Source organism: Gadus macrocephalus, chromosome 4, assembly GCF_031168955.1.
Source record: "Gadus macrocephalus chromosome 4, ASM3116895v1".
Taxonomy (NCBI): Eukaryota; Metazoa; Chordata; class Actinopteri; order Gadiformes; family Gadidae; genus Gadus; species Gadus macrocephalus.
In genome coordinates, this window is record NC_082385.1 from 16,404,664 (window position 1) to 16,423,107 (window position 18,444).

Below are 18,444 nucleotides of genomic sequence, written 5' to 3' on the forward strand. Positions count from 1 at the left end.
TGCATTTTGTTGTCCAGGGTCAACATTTGTCTCCCTTTCTTTTAGATATAGAAGTAGATATAGAAGAACACACAATGACTCATATAGAGGGGCCGATCAGGCGCATCACTGCTAACCAAAGGTTCTGAGATGAACACTGTAGGGCTAATACAAAAAGTATATTTAAAAAAGCTAAACCAAATCCCTCCCTTGTAAACAGTCCTGGGTTGTGTTGGATTTCAAAAACCAAAGTCTGACTCTGACCCGGTTCAAGAAATGATGAGGAACAATCTGTCGCACCGCCAACTTGTTTCGTAACGCCCACTTCTTTCAGACCGCCCACTTCCAGACCCATATGGCTCCAGTCACCGAAGAGCTACATTAATCCACTTCCTTGTTTATAATTTGAAAAGCAGAAGACCAGTCGGCTAACCGACCTCCTTGTTTAGAAAAAATTGAATGTAGAGGAAATCCGTGGAAGTAAAATGCATGTGCGAAAATGTACCCGTCCCAGTATCGTAGTGCTACTCCTTCACATGATACCGTTATTTAGAGCGGAGAGCCAGCCCCCCAACATAGTGTTCATCTTGGCCGATGACTTCGGATGGAATGATGTCGGATATCACAACTCAGAGATCAAGACACCCAACCTAGACGCACTCTCTGCCACTGGCGTCAGACTGGAGAACTACTATGTCCAGCCATTGTGTACCCCCTCCAGGAATCAACTCATGACCGGGAGATACCAGGTGGGTACACCCCTGGGGACGTAACTATGGACGACCACCAGAGGTCGTCCATTCCCCTTTCACAGAGGAATGCCTGTTTATAAAGGGCAGGATAAATTAACTTCGAGAAGATGGATTGATTGACAACACAACTAGAAACATGCATTGTTTTGAGACTGTCCTTCCTTGCTGCTGCAGATCCACACAGGCATGCAGCACCAGATCATCTGGCCGTGCCAGCCATACTGTGTTCCACTTGAGGAGAAGCTACTGCCTCAGCTCCTGAGGCAAGCCGGCTATGACACCCACATGGTGGGGAAGTGGCACCTGGGCATGTACAAGAAGGACTGCCTGCCCACCCGACGGGGCTTTGACAGCTTTTTTGGTAGGTGTACACAGTTTATTATGCCAGTGTTTCACACACCTTTTCGCAGAAACACGCAACATAGAGTTCAGAGAGCATTTTCCTGGCTCGTTGTAAATTCATAACATAAACGTTCACACTATGTGGGACCCAAGCGGAGTTCAACCAAAAAGGTTTTACTTTGGGGTCTACCTAACCTTCAGGGATGACCTTTTGACCTTTCCTCCCCAAGGCTACCTGACCGGCTCTGAGGACTACTTCAGTCACGTGCGCTGCCACCCCCTCCCCTCCAAGCTCACCCGCTGTGCTCTGGATCTGAGGGATGGGGAAGAGATTGCCACGGGATACGAAGGACAATATTCCACTGAGCTGCTGACAGAGAAAGTCGTCAAGATTATATCCAATCAGGATCCCAGGAAGGTAATGCCTTCATACAGTGTGTACAGTATGTGAAGGTATCGAGCATCCTCTAGTGGTGGGCAGTGCTGTACAATTAGTTTACTCCCTAATTATTGTTTGCAACCGATTACATAGTTTTTGTGTACTTTATTGTACTACTTTACTGTACTTTATTTGAGATTATTTGGTTTCCACTTGCTTCCTAATGTTCAATCAACTGGTCAACATCTTGCAAACACAATCTCAAAAACAGAATTCTGCTTAATTTGAACAAATGTAAAATCCTATGGGCTTATTCAAACGATGCTCTTTCTTTCTATGTTGATATCTCAACACAAACCCCTCTCATCTAAACGTCAGGTGCTGCGTAATCAAGCTGTCATTTCAAAGAGCTGCCTATTTTGTGTGGCCCATCACAAGCCATTGTAAATTGATCCATTTGGGACATCACAAGTGGGAGAGTCCTTCCGGTTGTGTGACGGACAGGTCGCCTCTTTCCAGCAAGTTTGGACACCACTCCGCCCACAATGTGACAACACCAGGGGATAGACATAGGACGCTGCCTTGTCAACACAAAACCCGGTGGTGAGATGATGTCTCAATGTTTTGCACATTGTCATGTCGGGCGGAAGTAGCTCAGGAGGTAGAGCAGGTTGGCTCCGAACCGGAAGGTTGCTGGTTGGAGTGTCGAGGTGTCCCTGAGCAAGACGCCTCACCCTGACTGCTCGTGATTGCCCTGCATGGTTGACACCACCGTCGGTGTGTGAATGTGTGGATGAATGGTTGTAGGTCGCTTTGGTGTCAGCAATCCCCTAAATGTGGTGTAAATGTCCTTCCCCTCAGCCCGCCTTCCTGTACGTGGCGCTGCAGGCCGTCCACAGCCCCCTCCAGGTCCCCGAGCGCTACATGGCGCCGTATGCCTTCATCGAGGACCCTCGCCGCCGGCTGTACGCGGGCATGGTGTCGGCCATGGACGAGGCGGTGGGGAACATCACGGCGGCGCTGCGGGAGACGGGCCTCTGGAACAACACCGTCCTGGTGTTCTCAACAGGTACCGCTCGGACTGGGCCGCAGGGCTATTCCTGCAATTGTCCTTCAATATTAAAGGAGGGGGGGGGGGGGTACTGTGGGGAACCACAAGAGGGCAGCCTTTCCACTCGTTTTCTCCTGGCACGTCCAGCGGTAGCCTCAATATTCTTTTAACGTTGCTTCCTACAACAATGTTTTATGGAGGTAATATGGAAGCAAAAACCCCAGTGTAAGATTTACTTTTGTGAGAGGCATATAAGTAGTGCAGCACAGTGTAGCACACTATTATGTAAGCATTTCTCAGTTGGTTTCTCATTCCGCTGCTACTCGGACTTTCACATCTGGGGCCATTTTAGAAGTTTGGATCTGAAGTAGGTAGGAGCCTTTGAACAGGGGTAGGAGGAGGAGGAAAAATGACGTTATTTTTTAAGAGATTTATGTTTTAAAGGGTAATTAGGAGGGCAGCAACAATGCTGCGCAAGTAAAGTGGAGAGTTTTATGCCTGTGGTGCTGCGCTGCTAGGTGGCCTGTTTTCATTGTTCTGGAAGCTTCTCGGCAACCGGTCTCCAGCCATGTGCCAGACAGACACTGCGAGCTCTGCTGACGGGGTGTGAAGCTGGTTAACAAAGATGTCTGCCTTTCTCCTCGCTGCATGGGCTGATGTCATTCCTGCCAGAAGAGTTGGTACACTGACAGAATCTGTGTGGGAACATTGCGTTGACTTGTGAAGCTACGCAGTGCACACAATATCAATGAACACTTACAAGCTGAACTGAACCGTCCCTAGCCTGGGCCTGAACCCTGTTCTCCAGCGCTGAGAACGTGGACTCATTTCTGCATCGATTGTAGACTCATGATTGGGAATCTTTTGTAACAACTCTGCCGTCTCTAATTCCACTTTCTTAACAGCTGCAACATCCATCAAAACGTTGATACATTTGTAATCACAGTAGTATCAAATGAAATGCCCCCATCTACCCGCCAAGGTAATGCCCCTCAGTTTGAAGAAGTTTTGAACCCACTATTCCTCTTAAAGGACAATCTAAGCAGAGTACCAAAACATCTATGAATATCTAAAGCTTCCAACTCTTCAACCAATCAGGCTAGACGGGGGAAACTGCTGATTACAAGGCAGACCCTGCTTAGCGTTTGCACTGTGGCACCTAAATGACTCACTGACACAGAAGGAACTAGAGGCTTCACTCCCACGAAACCAAGATTCAACTCTGCAAGCTGTGAGCCATGTCTGACCAGAAACCAGGCGGTCGTCCCTTGTCCAAGTGGGATTCCCCGCGGTGCGACGCGGTGGTGTGGCAGCGACCCCGTGCTGTGGTGATTGAGACTGGGGGGGGATTTGTCAGGCGACGATGAGTAGAGCAAAACACAAGGGCTTTGTTCCAATGAGTGCACTTGTGCCCTATATAGTGCGCTGTGTCGGGTGCCCCCATTTTGTGGTATTGTCCAAAATGTGAGTTTAACATCATTATTGACGCACACGTTTACCTGGTGCATTCCTGTGCCTCCCGCCCCCCAGACAACGGCGGGCAGACCCTCTCGGGGGGGAGCAACTGGCCACTGCGGGGGAGAAAGGTGTCTCTGTGGGAGGGTGGGGTCAGGGGCGTGGCTTTCGTGGCCAGCCCTTTGCTGCAGCGACCCGGGAGCGTCAGCCGGGAGCTCCTCCACGTCTCGGACTGGCTCCCCACCCTGGTGGGCCTGGCGGGGGGGACGCTGAACGGGACCAAGCCCCTGGACGGCTTCAACGTGTGGAAGACCATCAGGTGAGCCGGGGGGGGGGGTATATAAAGGGTTATATAAAGGCCTGAGGCCTTTATATAAGTCCAACAGTATATAAAGGCCTTAGGCCTTTATATACTGTTGGACTGCCTGGCCTCCACTTCTATACTTCACCCTCCCTCCTGCTTCTCCGACTCCTTTTTCTTCTACTTGTTTAGCGCCTTCTTCTTTTCCTCTCTCCTGTATGTTTCTCCCTCACCCTTTCCTCTCTCTGTCTCTCCCTGTCTCTGACTCTCTCTCTTTCTCTGTATCTTCTCCTCTCCCAGACCAAGCCCGTCTTCTTCTTACAAGAGCCCTTTCTCTTCAATAAGGCCTTTGTTGCAGAGACCCTGGGAGCCCGAAAGAAAAGGAAATTCCATCGGTCATTCTCACACAAAAAGTGTATTCCTCCGTCTCTCCTCTGACCGCCTCTCGCTCTCCGCTCTCTCTCCCAGAAATCGGCTTGCCGTTGGATTGCATAAAGCACAAATGTCGGTGTGTGGTTCCCTCACAGTGAAGGCTACCATCCTGCTCTACCTATTCTCTACTTTTAGAGAGAGAACTGTTTGGCTGACACAACCGAGACCCACTGGCACGCTTTGAGACGGAGTTGATACCACAAGGCACAACTTTACGGTTTACTGGCGGTGATAAACTTTTTGTGTAAAAATATTTTTTAGGAGTTTTATTTGGCTCCGCAGACCAGCGCCCATTCAGAGTGACTGTGCATGACTTTATATTTTCAGCGGAACATGGCACCCAGTCATACAGACTTTCAGCGCATAACCTACAACTCACAAATTCCGCTCCCCCTAATTGGTTAAACTGTGATATTCCTGCAGGGTGGAGGTGACGTGTCGCAGTGTGACCCTGACAACGGCTCAAACCGCCGGCCGCCATTGTTTTTACTGGCCCTGCCTCTCACTTTAATTGGCAGTTAGCTCTTTCCCCCAGAGCTCTGTCATCTAGACGTCTCGGACGACTGAACCGAGACGGGACGCGGCCCGCAGGACGGTAGCAGGGCGGGCGGGCGGGCGGGAGGGAGGGAGGGAGGGAGGGAGGGACGGAGGGATGTGATGGGACCGGACGCGGTACATGGGAGGGAGGGGGGGAGGGATGGATGGAGGGGAGGGACGGTCGGACGCTGCGGTGAGGGGGAGCGGTGCCGCCCCTCTCTGTGGTGCACAGCGCTCCAGGCTCAGGTCGTGTGTGTGTGTGTGTGTGTGTGTGTGTGTGTGTGTGTGTGTGTGTGTGTGTGTGCGTGTGCGTGTGCGTGCGTGCGTGCGTGCGTGTTCCTGCCACTCACCGTTATAATTCTGCGTTTGTCTTGCAGCCATGGCAGCGCCTCGCCCCGGGTGGAGCTGCTCCACAACATCGACCCTCTGTTTGTGGACATGGGAGCATGTGAGTTTAGTTTTTAAACGCGTTACAAATGAATCCTGAACAGGCACGTAGCATTTGAATCGCTGCCCTCCAGATCTGAGATGCATGTCATGAAGAAGCAGGTTGGGGTTAAGCAGGCTGCAGTCGCACACTTCAGACTGTAGAGTAATCTCTACGGCCTGATGGCATACAGCTCAGACCTGAGGGAGCGGGCTGTTTCACTGTTTTTTGCTTCATAGTAGTTTTGACCAATCATGTTGCTGGAGGCGGGATCTGTAAGCTCGTAAGTGGCTTGTCATACTCGGCCAGCAGTAGTAAACTGTATAAGATTGGCCGGTTCCAAATCAACACTTGTGGACTGGCCACTGTAGTAATAGACATATTAAAATCCCCTTCTGTAAGCTCCATCCTCCAATGAGTTTTATTTTGTGGGCTAAAACAGGAAACAAGCGCGGGGTTTCTTGTTTCCAGACTGTGCCGTCTCCACCCAGAATCTCTGCTATAGAGTATTAAGACTACTGCATCTGAGATGACTTATTGTACAATGTCGGGTTTGCACCTCATGTCAACAAGGATTTTCTTTTGATGTTTAATGTCAGCAATGATCTCACTTTGATTATAGGACAATGGCAGCCCATGTTTCCAGCTATCGTTATGTTTGCAACGGCTGTCACCATAGGGACAACAATTCTGACCGTCCAAATGTGCTCTTTCATTCTTTGTTTACTGCCCTATCGTACGGTGTGTTATTTTCCGTGGTTTTTATGTTTGTATCTCACGCCCCCTCTATTTTCCTGGCTTCTTGTTAGCTCTCGAAAAGAACACATCTTTACAAACACTTTCAACAGCCTCCTCTCTCCTCTTCTCTTCTTCTTACTCCTCCTCTCCTCATCTCTTTTCCTATTCTCCCTCCTCCTCCTCCTCCTCCTTGTCCTCCTCCTCGTCCTCCTCCTCCCCTCATCTCTTTAACTCTTCTCCCTCCTTCTCCTCCTCCTCATTCCGTCTCGTCTCTCCCCTCCTCTCCTCATCTCTTCTCTTCTTCTCACTTCTCTTCCTAACTAAGTGGATTCCTCTATCATTCAATTCACTAGAGAAAATGTTGGATCCTAAACTCCACTATCGATCCCTTAGTGTTCATCATCTATCCTAATGTCCCTCGTGTTATCGCTCTCTTGTTTTCTGTACTCTCATCATACCATTGCTTTATTAACAGGCTCAGATTTCTGTTTCTTTTTCAAACACGCCACAAGTACTTGTGGGACAATCAGAAAAGGTCAACTCTGTTACATTTTAAGTGTCTCTGTGGTCACAGGAAACAGCTGCCCAGATCCATCCACTCCCCCCCACCCCCCCCCCCCCTTGCTAATAACTGTGAATAAAAAAATGCTGTCAAGGGATCTAGGAACATAGTGGAACTACAACGTGAAGAAGAATAGATTCCTGCAGCCACAAGGTTAAAAGTCTTGCATAATATCATTCCTTTTTTTTTTCTTTTTTTTACCAATGTTGGAAGACTTGGCTTGACTTGGCTCAAACACGGCAAGGGAGGAAGAATGAAAGTTCTGTCTCGGATCAATATATTTATTTATATATATCATTAAGTGGTTTATATTTGAACCACTTAATCCTGGTGCCGGTTTCCTTTAACATCTCTTATGTATTCTCTCTGTCTCTCTCTATGTCTCTGTGACTCACTCACTCTATTTCACTCACTCTCTCATTCACTCACTCTCTCACTCTCACTCTCTCATTCACTCTCTCATTCTCCCACTCACTCTCTCACTATCTCACTCACTCTGTCATTCACTCACTCTCACGCACTCATTCATTCTCTCATTCGCACTCTCACTCACTCAATCACTCTCTCCACACACACTCACATTCTCACTCTCTCACTCTCTCACTCTCTCACTCTCTCACTCTCTCACTCTCTCATTCCATAAGGCCCGGGGGGGGGTGAGGGGTCCTCCAGAGAGGACCGGCGCTGGTCGTCTCTGGGCTTCAATATCTCGGTCCACGCGGCCATCCGCTACTCCAACTGGAAGCTGCTCACGGGATACCCGGGTCAGTGTGACCTCTGACCTCTGGGGTCAAACCAACATCCAGCTTATCCTGCCCCCATATATCTGCACAACTCTTCCTTCATATATATTTTCATATCCCCCCCCCAGGATGTGCTGTGTGGTTCCCTCGGCCCGGGGGCCCCAACAGCACCAGGGCCGGGGCCCTGAAGCCCGTCATGCTGTTTGACGTGGAGAGCGACCCCGAGGAGCGGGCGGAGGTGTCGGACAGCCACCCCTCTGTGGTGGAGTTCCTCCTCCGTCGGCTCAACCACCACCAGAAAACGGCTCTGCCCATTGTGTTCCCGGAGGAGGACCCCCGCTGTGACCCGGGGCCCACCGGTGCCTGGGGCCCCTGGGCCTAGAGGGCGAGGCTCTAGCCCCCCTGGGCCTAGAAGGCCTAGGGGACTAGGCTTCAGCCCCACTGGGCCTAGAGGGCCGAGAGGGCCTAGAGGGCAAGGCCTGAGCCCCCCTGGGCCTACAGGGCCTGGAGGGCAAGGCCTGAGCCCCCCTGGGCCTAGAGGGCCTGGAGGGCAAGGCCTGAGCCCCCCTGGGCCTAGAGGGCCTAGAGGACTAGGCCTTAGCCCCCCTGGGCCTAGAGGGCAGGCCTGAGCCCCCCTGGGCCTAGAGGGCAAGGCCTGAACCCCCCTGGGCCTAGAGGGCCTAGAGGGCAAGGCCTGAGCCCCCCTGGGCCTAGAGGGCAAGGCCTGAGCCCCCCTGGGCCTAGAGGGCAAGGCCTGAGCCCCCCTGGGCCTAGAGGGCGAGGCTCCAGCCCCCCTAGGCCTAGAGGGCGAGGCATCAGCCTCCCTGGGCGTACAGGGCCTAGAGGGCGAGGCCTCAGCCCCCCTGGGCCTAGAGGGCCTAGAGGGCCAGGCCTGAGCCCCCCTGGGCCTAGAGGGCCTAGAGGGCGAGGCCTGAGCCCCCCTGGCCTCATTGATCAGACTTTAGAGGGACATCTGAAGACAGGCAAGCTGAAGTCTGCTGCACATGCCTCACTTTCCTCATGTTACTGGCGGCCGGGATCTGTTATGCGTGATTGGTGAACACAACACACACACATAGATAGATAGATAGATAGATAGATAGATAGATAGATAGATACTAGGATGGGTTGTGAGGGTTTGGAACAAGAATACACTGAATTCTTGCTTGGTGGCTTGAGGATGATATGAGCTTTCAAACGGAGGGACAATCATCTTCATATTGTTGTTCATATTTTCTATACACTTTCAGATAATTGTTCTGTTAGGGCTACCCTAACGCATAACAGTAAACACAGAAAACGTTTTGTATTCATAATGTGTGTTTTATAGTGTGTGCTTTATTGGAATGTGTTATGGTTTTGGATAAACCAAATGCAATCAATTGGAAATTATATTTCTTATTCTGATAAATGTCCTCATAAAATCAACAGTCTAATCGTATTGGTTACTTTGGCTTAATAAATGAATTTTTATCAAACCCTTTTAATCGTGTGTGGACTGCATCTTTGTTAGGAACACCAGCTCCTATTGGTGGATTAATAAAAATTAAAAGCCTTTTGATTTCTTCCAAATTTTTATTTTTCCTAGATTTCCATTGTTACAAGCGTGTTATGGATATATTAAATGCTTGAATAAAAGTTGGTCATTTCTCGGCATCGTCCCCACTCTGTTTCCCTGCCAATTCTTGTGCTTTTGGTGCTATTTTTGGTGTCAGGCATTCCAGCGCTATTGGATCTGAATGCCTCAACACAGAGGTTTGACCGCTGCTGATCTAAGACCTTTCTGACCTTTGGTTTCTGCCGTTTGACCCCCTCTCCCCTCTCCCTCGTCGCCAATGTGTTGACAACCACAGGAAATGCCCCCCTGCTGAGAGTGGGTGACGGGGACCTAATGTGGCCTTTGATCTTTGACATCCAGAGGTGAATTGATTGGCTAAGGTAAACAGAAATTTGTTTATGGGCAACAACGAGAGCGCATATAATGGCAAATGTACTTGATGAGGAATCTCCTCAATCTTTCCTTGTGTCGTTATTGTGATGGTATAGTATGCAGGGTCCCTTTTCTCTGCTGTGAAAAACCTAGACTATGCTTTCCAACCCCAGAAGACACTCCTCCCAATTAGAGGAGGGGGAGATATCGGATTGTGTAAGAGCTGGCACAGGAGCTCTGGACCAGAGTGGAGACGGAACGTGCCATGGTTGGTCTGAGGCTAAATGCCAAGAAAACCGAGGTAATCACCTACAACATCCTCCCGGACCATCCAGCCCTAATTACAACAGGGGGCATTGCTCTGAAGGCAGTCAATGACTTCAAGTACCTGGGCTCATGGGTGAACTCATCAGAGCGAGACCTGAACGTGAGGAAGGCGCTCGCTTGGAGGGCCCCGAAGCAGCCAGGAGTAGCAGCCAGGAGAATGAGACTGGTCATTGCCAGAGACACCGCGAGCTTCCAGCAAGCTGGTGCTATGGGAACCACCACACGGGCATTGATCAAGAGGACGTCCCACACCAACAGACGTGGACATACTTCTGAAAGACGTGGGAGCAGAAAGCACTGGCAAACTAGCCAGATGCATGGAGGACCGAGAGGATTGGAAGCACTGGAGGACTCGTCCGAGGACGACCTAGAGAGAGAGAGAAGAGAAGAATGTAGCTGAGAAACCACAGATCACAACGCCGCCACGTCGTTAGACTCAAGCTAGGTTCTACCAGGGACTTCACAAAGGTCAAAGGTCGTTAAGGCCCTCTGCATTGCTGAAGACACACAGTACTACTGTTATTACTGTAGTTCCTTTGTTTCCTCTCATAGCATTCATTCTTAGCATCACTTAGCATTTCAATATGGTAGCGTTTCGATCATTTCTATTTCTCATTTGATGTTTTGTGTGTATTTTTAAATACAGTGCAGTATGATTGTGTCTTCATCATCTGAACGCGATTCATCCGGCAGCGTTCCTCCAATCCAGGGTTGCAGTGCAGGGGGAGTATGAAGGTGTGAGTGTGTTTATACCAGAGTGGTTGTGTTCCTCTCCTCTGTCCTCATTCTCCTGACAGAGGGCTTATTTTGGGTCTTTCACACTTCTTCTTACCCTGATGAGCTGACCCTCTCTGTAAGGTACAGTCTTTCTCTCTGGTGTGTGTGACACTGCTTTGAGTGGGCGTTTCGGCCCCTTCTGCTCCCTGAATACCGGCCCAGACATATGATGAGGTAGACTTCTACATTTACAGTTCGAGGGCTATGGAAGATTGTGTGTGTGTGTGTGTGTGTGTGTGTGTGTGTGTGTGTGTGTGTGTGTGTGTCTGTGAAAAGATTGCGGTCTCAGTGCAGGGCAGTCTGGTGAAGGTGACCCCGAAGGCTTCAAAGTGCGACAATCAACAAGCTTATCGTCACAGTATGCAAGAATAAAATACATGCAATATAATGATCATTCTACTTTGGATGAACTTTGATACACTAAAAACATTTAGGCCTATCTCTATCAGCATCAGAGTTGATAGTTATAGAGTTACAATATTAGTCTATTTATACAGGACCTTCGAGTGAAACTTTATTTATATTGTGATCATCTTTTTGGTGGTTCATCCCAGTAAGCTAAACCCAAAATTGGACAATGTCCTAGAGTTCACAATGCTACAGAGACAACAACTCAAGCTCTTGTGGTTCAGAGTAAACATCTAGTGTCCGGTTATTGAAGAAACTGAAAATGTGCCTAGTGATCTTGTTTTGTAGGTTCAATCTTAAGTAAACACATGCTAATATGGAGGCCAAAAGCCTACCTTCCACTCAGGAGTAGACATGCTTCATGCCATGTCTTTCCGGAGCAAACTAACAGCACATTTTAGTTACAAAACAGAACATTTGAAAATGCCTACGTTGGCTTAATGCATAATTATGATATTAGTGTGTGTGTGTGTGTGTGTGTGTGTGTGTGTGTGTGTGTGTGTGTGTGTGTGTGTGTGTGTGTTTTTGTGTGTGTATGTGTGTGTTTGTCTGTGTTTGTGTGTGTGCGTATGTGTGTTCATGGTTTATAGGCTAAAGTTTGCACCAACAGTAGAAAACAGAGTTACTTTTAGTTATTATACTAACTTATTATTAGAAAATGATTACTAATAATGTCTTGTTTTAGGTGATAAGATGCATGTATCATTCATGGTTTCCCGACTCGGTGATCCCAGGTGATCCAAGTCTGGGCGTTCAGTGTGCCACTGTGACCACAGGAATTTAATGGATCCAATCTTGGCTGTTTTGACCACTGAATACCCAGACTCTTGTTTAGTTGAAAAACCAAACAAGAAACAGCTAATATGATAAAACCAAAGAGCACAGATAAGTTGATCACCACAGGGGTCCTGGCACCAGTTGTTACCCCCTGACTCACAATAGACTCAGAATAGTCCATTCATCAACCTCTTGCCACACAAAGGCAAGGACAAATACATACACAAAGCTTTTTGTTTGGGGGGTTAGTTTTGTGTTCGGCAGTCGCCATCGGAACAAAGTCTTTATGAATGGACACCAAAACACAACCCGACAACCCCGATTCAGATTCTACTTTTCAATAAAGACCGGCCTGCATGAATAGCAGATGGCAAGCACGCATGGCACGTTTGAATAATGTTAGACCTCTTCGTGGGCCGGACCTAAATAGTTTAGTGTGCCTTGAGAATGTGAGAGCGGGGATGGAGCTGTCCTCCAGCCCGGGCCCTCAGCTGTCGACCCATAAAAATAGGACTCAGAAGAAGATGGAGCCTGGTATTCTGCTAGACTTAGCGTTAACGTGTGTGCTGAGGCTTTAGCCCTGATTCATCACACTTTGAAACCTGCTGTGGCCCTCATATTTAAAAATGCAATATCTTTCCAAATTAATGTTTTTTTTTCCTTTTGTTGATGTATTTTGGGGTTTATCATAATGTTATTGGTAGTTATATAGATAAACAGATAGGAATGTAGGCCTATTGGGTCCTGAGATCTTCAATGTTTACCTGAATTTAATTCACACTTAAGAATTAGGCCTACATCAATGATATATCGGTTTTTATGACTATCTACAATAATCATGCATTACTAATATTGAATAGTACAATTATTGAAGGTAAATTAATCCACTAATTTATACAAGCAAATTGTTTTAAATTGAGCTATTGTAGATAATGCAAGGCTAATAATAAGCCAAATCTCAAAAGTGAGAATTGTATATATTTAAACTGCGTTGTCAATGCATTGCACACATACTGTAAACCACAACACAACACAACACAACAAATTGTGTAGGGCCATTTCTAACACCATTCCAGTTGAGTGGGGAAGAGGCAGCGGTTGGGGGAGGGAGCAGGGGTGACGTCACACCCATCCCAGATGAAGTCTGGTAGACAGACTCCACCAGCCACTCGTCCGTGGTGAGGGACAACACGGGGAATGAGGACATTCGGAGCAAAAATAACCATTATTGGACTCCACATCTTCTTCAAATGCGTTTCTTTATCGGGACTGAAGCGTTGCTGAACCTTCTGCAGCCCACATCCAACTAACCCGACCAAACCAGACGTAAGTTCTCCATACCCTCCCGTACTCGAATCGATTGACCGTCTGTGTAACTATAGGAGCCTGCGGGTCGACGGGCTGGTGTTAAGTATATTGTTAGTGCAGTAGTTCATGAGCAGGATTGAGTTGTGTTTCGCTGTGGCTGGAGCAGCTCGTCTCTCAGGGAGACTCGTGGCAGCAGGGAAGCCCACCAGACAGGCGCTGCTGCCAAAGTCTTGCCGTGATTTTTTTCTCTTTGTGAAGTCATTCGTAATAAACGTGTTTTATATGTATCAACAATTGTTGTCATTGTTGTAACATATAACCACAAACTATAATCTATTTTCCCTGCCATTCATATAATCGCATGTGCTCAGACAAGTCAAAGTTGGGTTAGTCCACGTTGTTAGTCCACGTTCTGCGGGGTCTTCATTCATTGTCTGCTATTCATATGTGGCTACCGTACACTCGCGCGTGTGTGTGCGTGTGTGTGTGTGTGTGTGTGTGTGTGTGTGTGTGTGTGTGTGTGTGGGTGTATGTGTGTGTGTGTGTGTGTGTGTGTGTGTGTGTGTGTGTGTGTGTGTGTGTGTGTGTGTGTGTGTGTGTGTGTGAGAGTGTATGTGTGCGTGTGCGCGTGTACGTGCGTGTACTCCCAGCAACATGGAATTGACGACATTTATGGTCAATAAGTGATATTAACCGACGCGTCATTTAAGTACTCTTAATTTTTAAAAGCTGTTTCTTTTCATCTCCTTCTGTGTCTCTCCAACAGACACACAACTGTTACCTATTACTCTTTTAATTGACGCTTGGCAGAGAGAGAGAGAGAGAGAGAGAGAGGAGAGAGAGAGAGAGAGAGAGAGAGAGAGAGAGAGAGAGAGAGAGAGAGAGAGAGAGAGAGAGAGAGAGAGAGAGAGAGAGAGAGAGAGAGAGAGAGAGAGAGAGAGAGAGTGTCCCCACTTAGTGGATTGGTCTAAGATGTTGTAGCAGCCCAGTAACGCGGTCCCTGTGGTGTTTGGTCTATCAAAGACTCTTGAGTAAATTCATACATTATACAGTAAAGCCTGCGAGAGCTTCTCAGTTCAGCCTTGGCCACAAAAAAATCAAAAAAGGACATGGGGGTTTTCTACGCTTGCAGACTTGGGAAAAGTTCCCTAATGTTTTGGAATTCTTTCTTTCCTTGACTAAATGAAACTGAATGGAAAGATATTACTAGATTACTGCAGATTGCTGCATTTGCTATTTTTCATAACGACTTACAACATACAATCTGATTCCCTGATTCCCTGGTTCTTGTAGCATCGCAACGTCCTGTAACATAAGACATTGCATGTGGCATATTCAGCATATGGTAATGCACATAGCATCTGTTCAATGACATTGTTACATATAGGATATAGCATATGGAATATGACCCATATAACATATGATATGATACAGAATATAAGGAAGACATATGACATAACGTCCAGACATTTATTGAACGATTCTGTTAAGATCTGAGAATTGAGAGAGAGCAGAGAATGAGAAATATTTTAAAAATAAGCCACCCTTAACAATGTATCCTCCCTCCCTCCCTCCCTCTCTCTCTCTCTCTCTCTCTCTCTCTCTCTCTCTCTCTCTCTCTCTCTCTCTCTCTCTCTCTTCTCTCTCTCTCTCTCCTCTCCTCTCTCTCTCCTCTCTCTCTCTCTATCTCTCTCTCCTCTCTCTCTCTCTCTCTCTCCTCTCTCTCTCTCTCTCTCTCTCTCTCTCTCCCTCCCTCCCTCCCTATGTTTCTCCACCAATGAGAGGTGTTGCATTTCACGCACCTGTGATTGAAAGGCAAGATGGATTCCCCTGGATAAAGGATGGCCTGATTGGTCAGAAATTAGGAAGAATGAGGAAGGAGTAAACTAAAATCGAACTGGTCTAGTGGTGGCCGGCTCAGTCAACTAGTAACTAGATCTTCTTAGTGCATTTCACTCACCATCATCTGACGGATGGCTGTGGCATTTCGGACAAATTCCCCTAAAGTGATCAATCTTCAAGGTACATCTTGTTACAAATACATGCATTCAACTCACAAGGTGGATCTGACAGCCATTGCCCGCTAGAAATAAAAAGTCAGTAGAAACACGGGAGGCCTTTCTGCCAGAGTGATGGTTTGGTGGGACTGTAAGTGTACCCCTGGACTATCGGATGTCACCGGAACCCGAGCCTAGCCCCTAGGTGATCTGCACGGGGTGTCGCAGCGCTGTGAAATCTGCTAATTGAAAGACTGCCCTTCAGGGTCAGAGGTCAACCCGTAGCGTTCAGACAGTCTCGGGCTCAACATCTGGTACACAGTTTGTCCCTGGAGCCCCCATGCCTGTAGCTGGCTGCTGATGCTGGTCTGCCCGGAACTCATTCAGACTCTGTTGTGCTGTGCTTTCATTTACTACAGACACAATGATCTGTTTGGATCTTTTACGGATGACTTCTATTCCTTTGGGTTTAAAAGTTTGTATTGTCTTGGTGTGTCTCTGTTGACACGAGAGTGAAGCGGGAGGGACAGAGGATTAAAGAGGCCGTACTATAGGACTGTTGTCCTCAGTGCCAGGGACCTATAAACCAACCTTTTCTTAAAAGGCCAATAGAGGGATTAGAAAGTCGTGTTATTCCAGCCGGCCTGGCTGCACGGGGGCCTGAGGTGAGACGCAGGAGGAACTCTGAACTGAGTCTTTCAGAAGGGCTCTGACGACCTCTGGGCTCTGAGTGATCAGAATCAGCCATCTTCCCGTTCCTTCTTCTCCGCGACCCACGCACCAGACTACACCAGAGATGGGCTGGTTCGCTGGCTCTGGAAAATTCTTTCTCCCAGCAGAGACTGCAGAGCACAGTGGAAAACCGACCCCGGTGGAGACGGGAGGGAGGGAGAGGGAGGGAGAGAGAGGGAGAGGGAGTTAGAGGGAGGGAAGCTTTGTCTGTCTGTTGTGTTTTCCTATTGTTCTTCTCAGATTTCTCACTTTCTTCTGCTTTGTTTGTCATGTGCACCTTTTTTTGTATTAACCTGCATTTATATGAGTGTGTGTGTGTTTGTGTGTGTATATGGATTTTTGTTTGTATATGTGTGTGTGTTTGTGTGTGTGTTTGTTTGTTTTTGTGTATTTGTGTGTGTGTTTGTGTGTGTGTGTGTGTGTGTTTGTATGTGTGTGGGTGCGTCTTTGTATGTATTAGTGTTAGTATGTGTGTTGGTTTGGGCTGAATTTGGTACAAGGGGGTTTACCAAATTGGAATTTCTTAAAGGTGTATGTCAGTATTTCTAATCCGACTTTGTGATAGTACCAAAGTGTCCGCCATGTCGATGGGTTAGTAGTGTGGCTACGTCAGCTGTTTGGTGAATTCCAACAGTAATGAATCAATCTGATAAATCGGGCCCCCCGAAGACCCCTAGATGTGGAACTCTCCTTTCCTTCTTTCTTTCTCTCTTTCTTCCACTATCCTTGTCCGTCTGTCCTCCACCTCCTCTTTTTCGTTGTTATTCTCTCTCTTTTGTCTTTGTCTTTGTTTATGTCTATGTCTCTCGTCCTCTACACGGACTCCCACTATAGTGGCAGCAGTCATGCAGACTGATCAGATTAGCCCCGGCACTAGGGCTAATCACCGTGCTCGCCCTCTCCCTCCCTCCTCTCTCTCTCTCTCTCCCTCCCTCTCTCTCTCTCTTCTCTCTCTCTCTCTCTCTCTCTCTCTCTCTCTCTCTCTCCCATCACCTTCTTTTCATGTGGCTGTGTGTGTACCGCCCTAGTCGCTCTCTTTTTGCCCCACCCGAAACATTCTTTCTCCCTTCATCCTCTGACCGCTGTTCCCCTACCTCCACCCCTCGCTGCTAAGCTCAGGGAGGGAGATGAACTACTCCTGGGGCCTTGCGGAGAGGTGGAGGTGGTGGTGTAGAAGGTGATTGTAGTGGGGGTGGAGTCGATGGTGGTTGAGGTGTGGAGGAGGCTGTGATGGGGGTGGTGGTGATGTCAGTGAAGGAGATGGTGGTGTTGGTGGTGACAGGCGAGGGGGTGGAGGTGGTTGAGGTTATGGAGGAGGGGATGGAGGCTGTGGGGGAGGTGGTTATGGTGATGGGGGTGGTGGTGTTGGTGCTTAAGTTGGTGGAGTTGGAGGGGATGGAGTTGGTGTTGGAGATTATGGAGGTTGTGGAGTAGGTAATGGCGTTTCTGATGGAGCTGGAGGTACATTTCCCTCCAGCACTTTTCCAGCATGCTGTTTACTGGGAAAAACAGCAGGGCGGGTCTGCCCAATAACAAAGACTTACAGCCCCCCCCCACTGCGCTCGCTCTCTCTCTCTCTCTCTCTCTCTCTCTCTCTCTCTCTCTCTCTCTCTCTCTCTCTCTCTCTCTCTCTCTCTCTCTCTCTCTCTCTCTCTCTCTCTCTCTCTCTCTCTCTCTCTCTCTCTCTCTCTCTCTCTCTCTCTCCCCCTGCACCACCCACTAGCTCCCTATCAATAGAGGGGCTGTCCATTGGGTTGTTGTGGACAGACTGGAGGGTTTGAGGACAATGTGTGGAGCAGCAGGCTTCCTCAGCTGGACTTCTGAGTACAATTTAAAGGATCAGCATCCTTATGTGTGACGGTCAATATGGGAAACATTCTTCATTTACAACATTCTAATGTGCTACTTTCTGCATGTGTAACATTCTGTATGTGAGACAGTATCAATCTGTTACATTATGCATGTGAAACACTCTGTTTGTGTAACACTCTGGATGCGTCGTTTTCTGTATGTGTAATGCTCTGGATGTGTAACACTCTGTGTGTGTAGTTTTTTTGCATGTGTAAGACGTACAGCATTCTTGGGCTGATCCTAAACCTACTGATCGGTTTTGCTTGTTGTTGATGATCATTTAGCTCAGTGGTTTCAGCCGAGTTGAAACCACTTGAACCCTCTCTTCTGATTGGATCTCCTTTTCCTAATTAGGGCCTGCCCTCTAAAGTGCATGCGTGAAGCTGGTTGGAGTTAGGAGGGCTATATCTCTCCTTAAGGGCACACACAGCAGACAGGCTTCCAGGCTGAGGTATCGATCGTAGAGGTGCAGGGAAGGCCCTCGGACTGCAGCTGTATGCTAATGTTTGGTCCCCTTGGGGTTCACAATAGCCACTGATTGTGTGAATGGAGATAAGGGTATGCAAATGTGTGTGTCTGTGTGTTTGTGTGTGTGTGTGTGTGTGTGTGTGTGTGTGTGTGTGTGTGTGTGTGTGTGTG

At 48.1% G+C, this 18,444-nt stretch overlaps 2 protein-coding genes across 2 annotated transcripts in view; both read left to right on the forward strand.

The window, feature by feature from the left end:
* The first annotated feature begins 137 nt into the window (after positions 1-137).
* Positions 138-8,567, forward strand: arsb (arylsulfatase B). The gene is made up of 8 exons (XM_060050553.1): positions 138-728; positions 906-1,092; positions 1,304-1,491; positions 2,314-2,521; positions 4,034-4,277; positions 5,606-5,676; positions 7,600-7,719; positions 7,827-8,567. The coding sequence occupies exons 1-8, from the start codon at positions 465-467 to the stop codon at positions 8,078-8,080; spliced, it is 1,536 nt and encodes a 511-aa protein (XP_059906536.1). The 5' UTR covers positions 138-464; the 3' UTR covers positions 8,081-8,567.
* Positions 8,568-13,025: 4,458 nt separating this feature from the next.
* The window catches only part of LOC132456233 (LHFPL tetraspan subfamily member 2a protein-like), a 24,793-nt gene continuing 19,374 nt past the window's right edge, over positions 13,026-18,444 (forward strand). The window contains exon 1 of the mRNA XM_060050554.1: positions 13,026-13,243. The gene's annotated coding sequence lies outside the window, so the exon portion shown is untranslated. The remainder of the gene's footprint in view (positions 13,244-18,444) is intronic.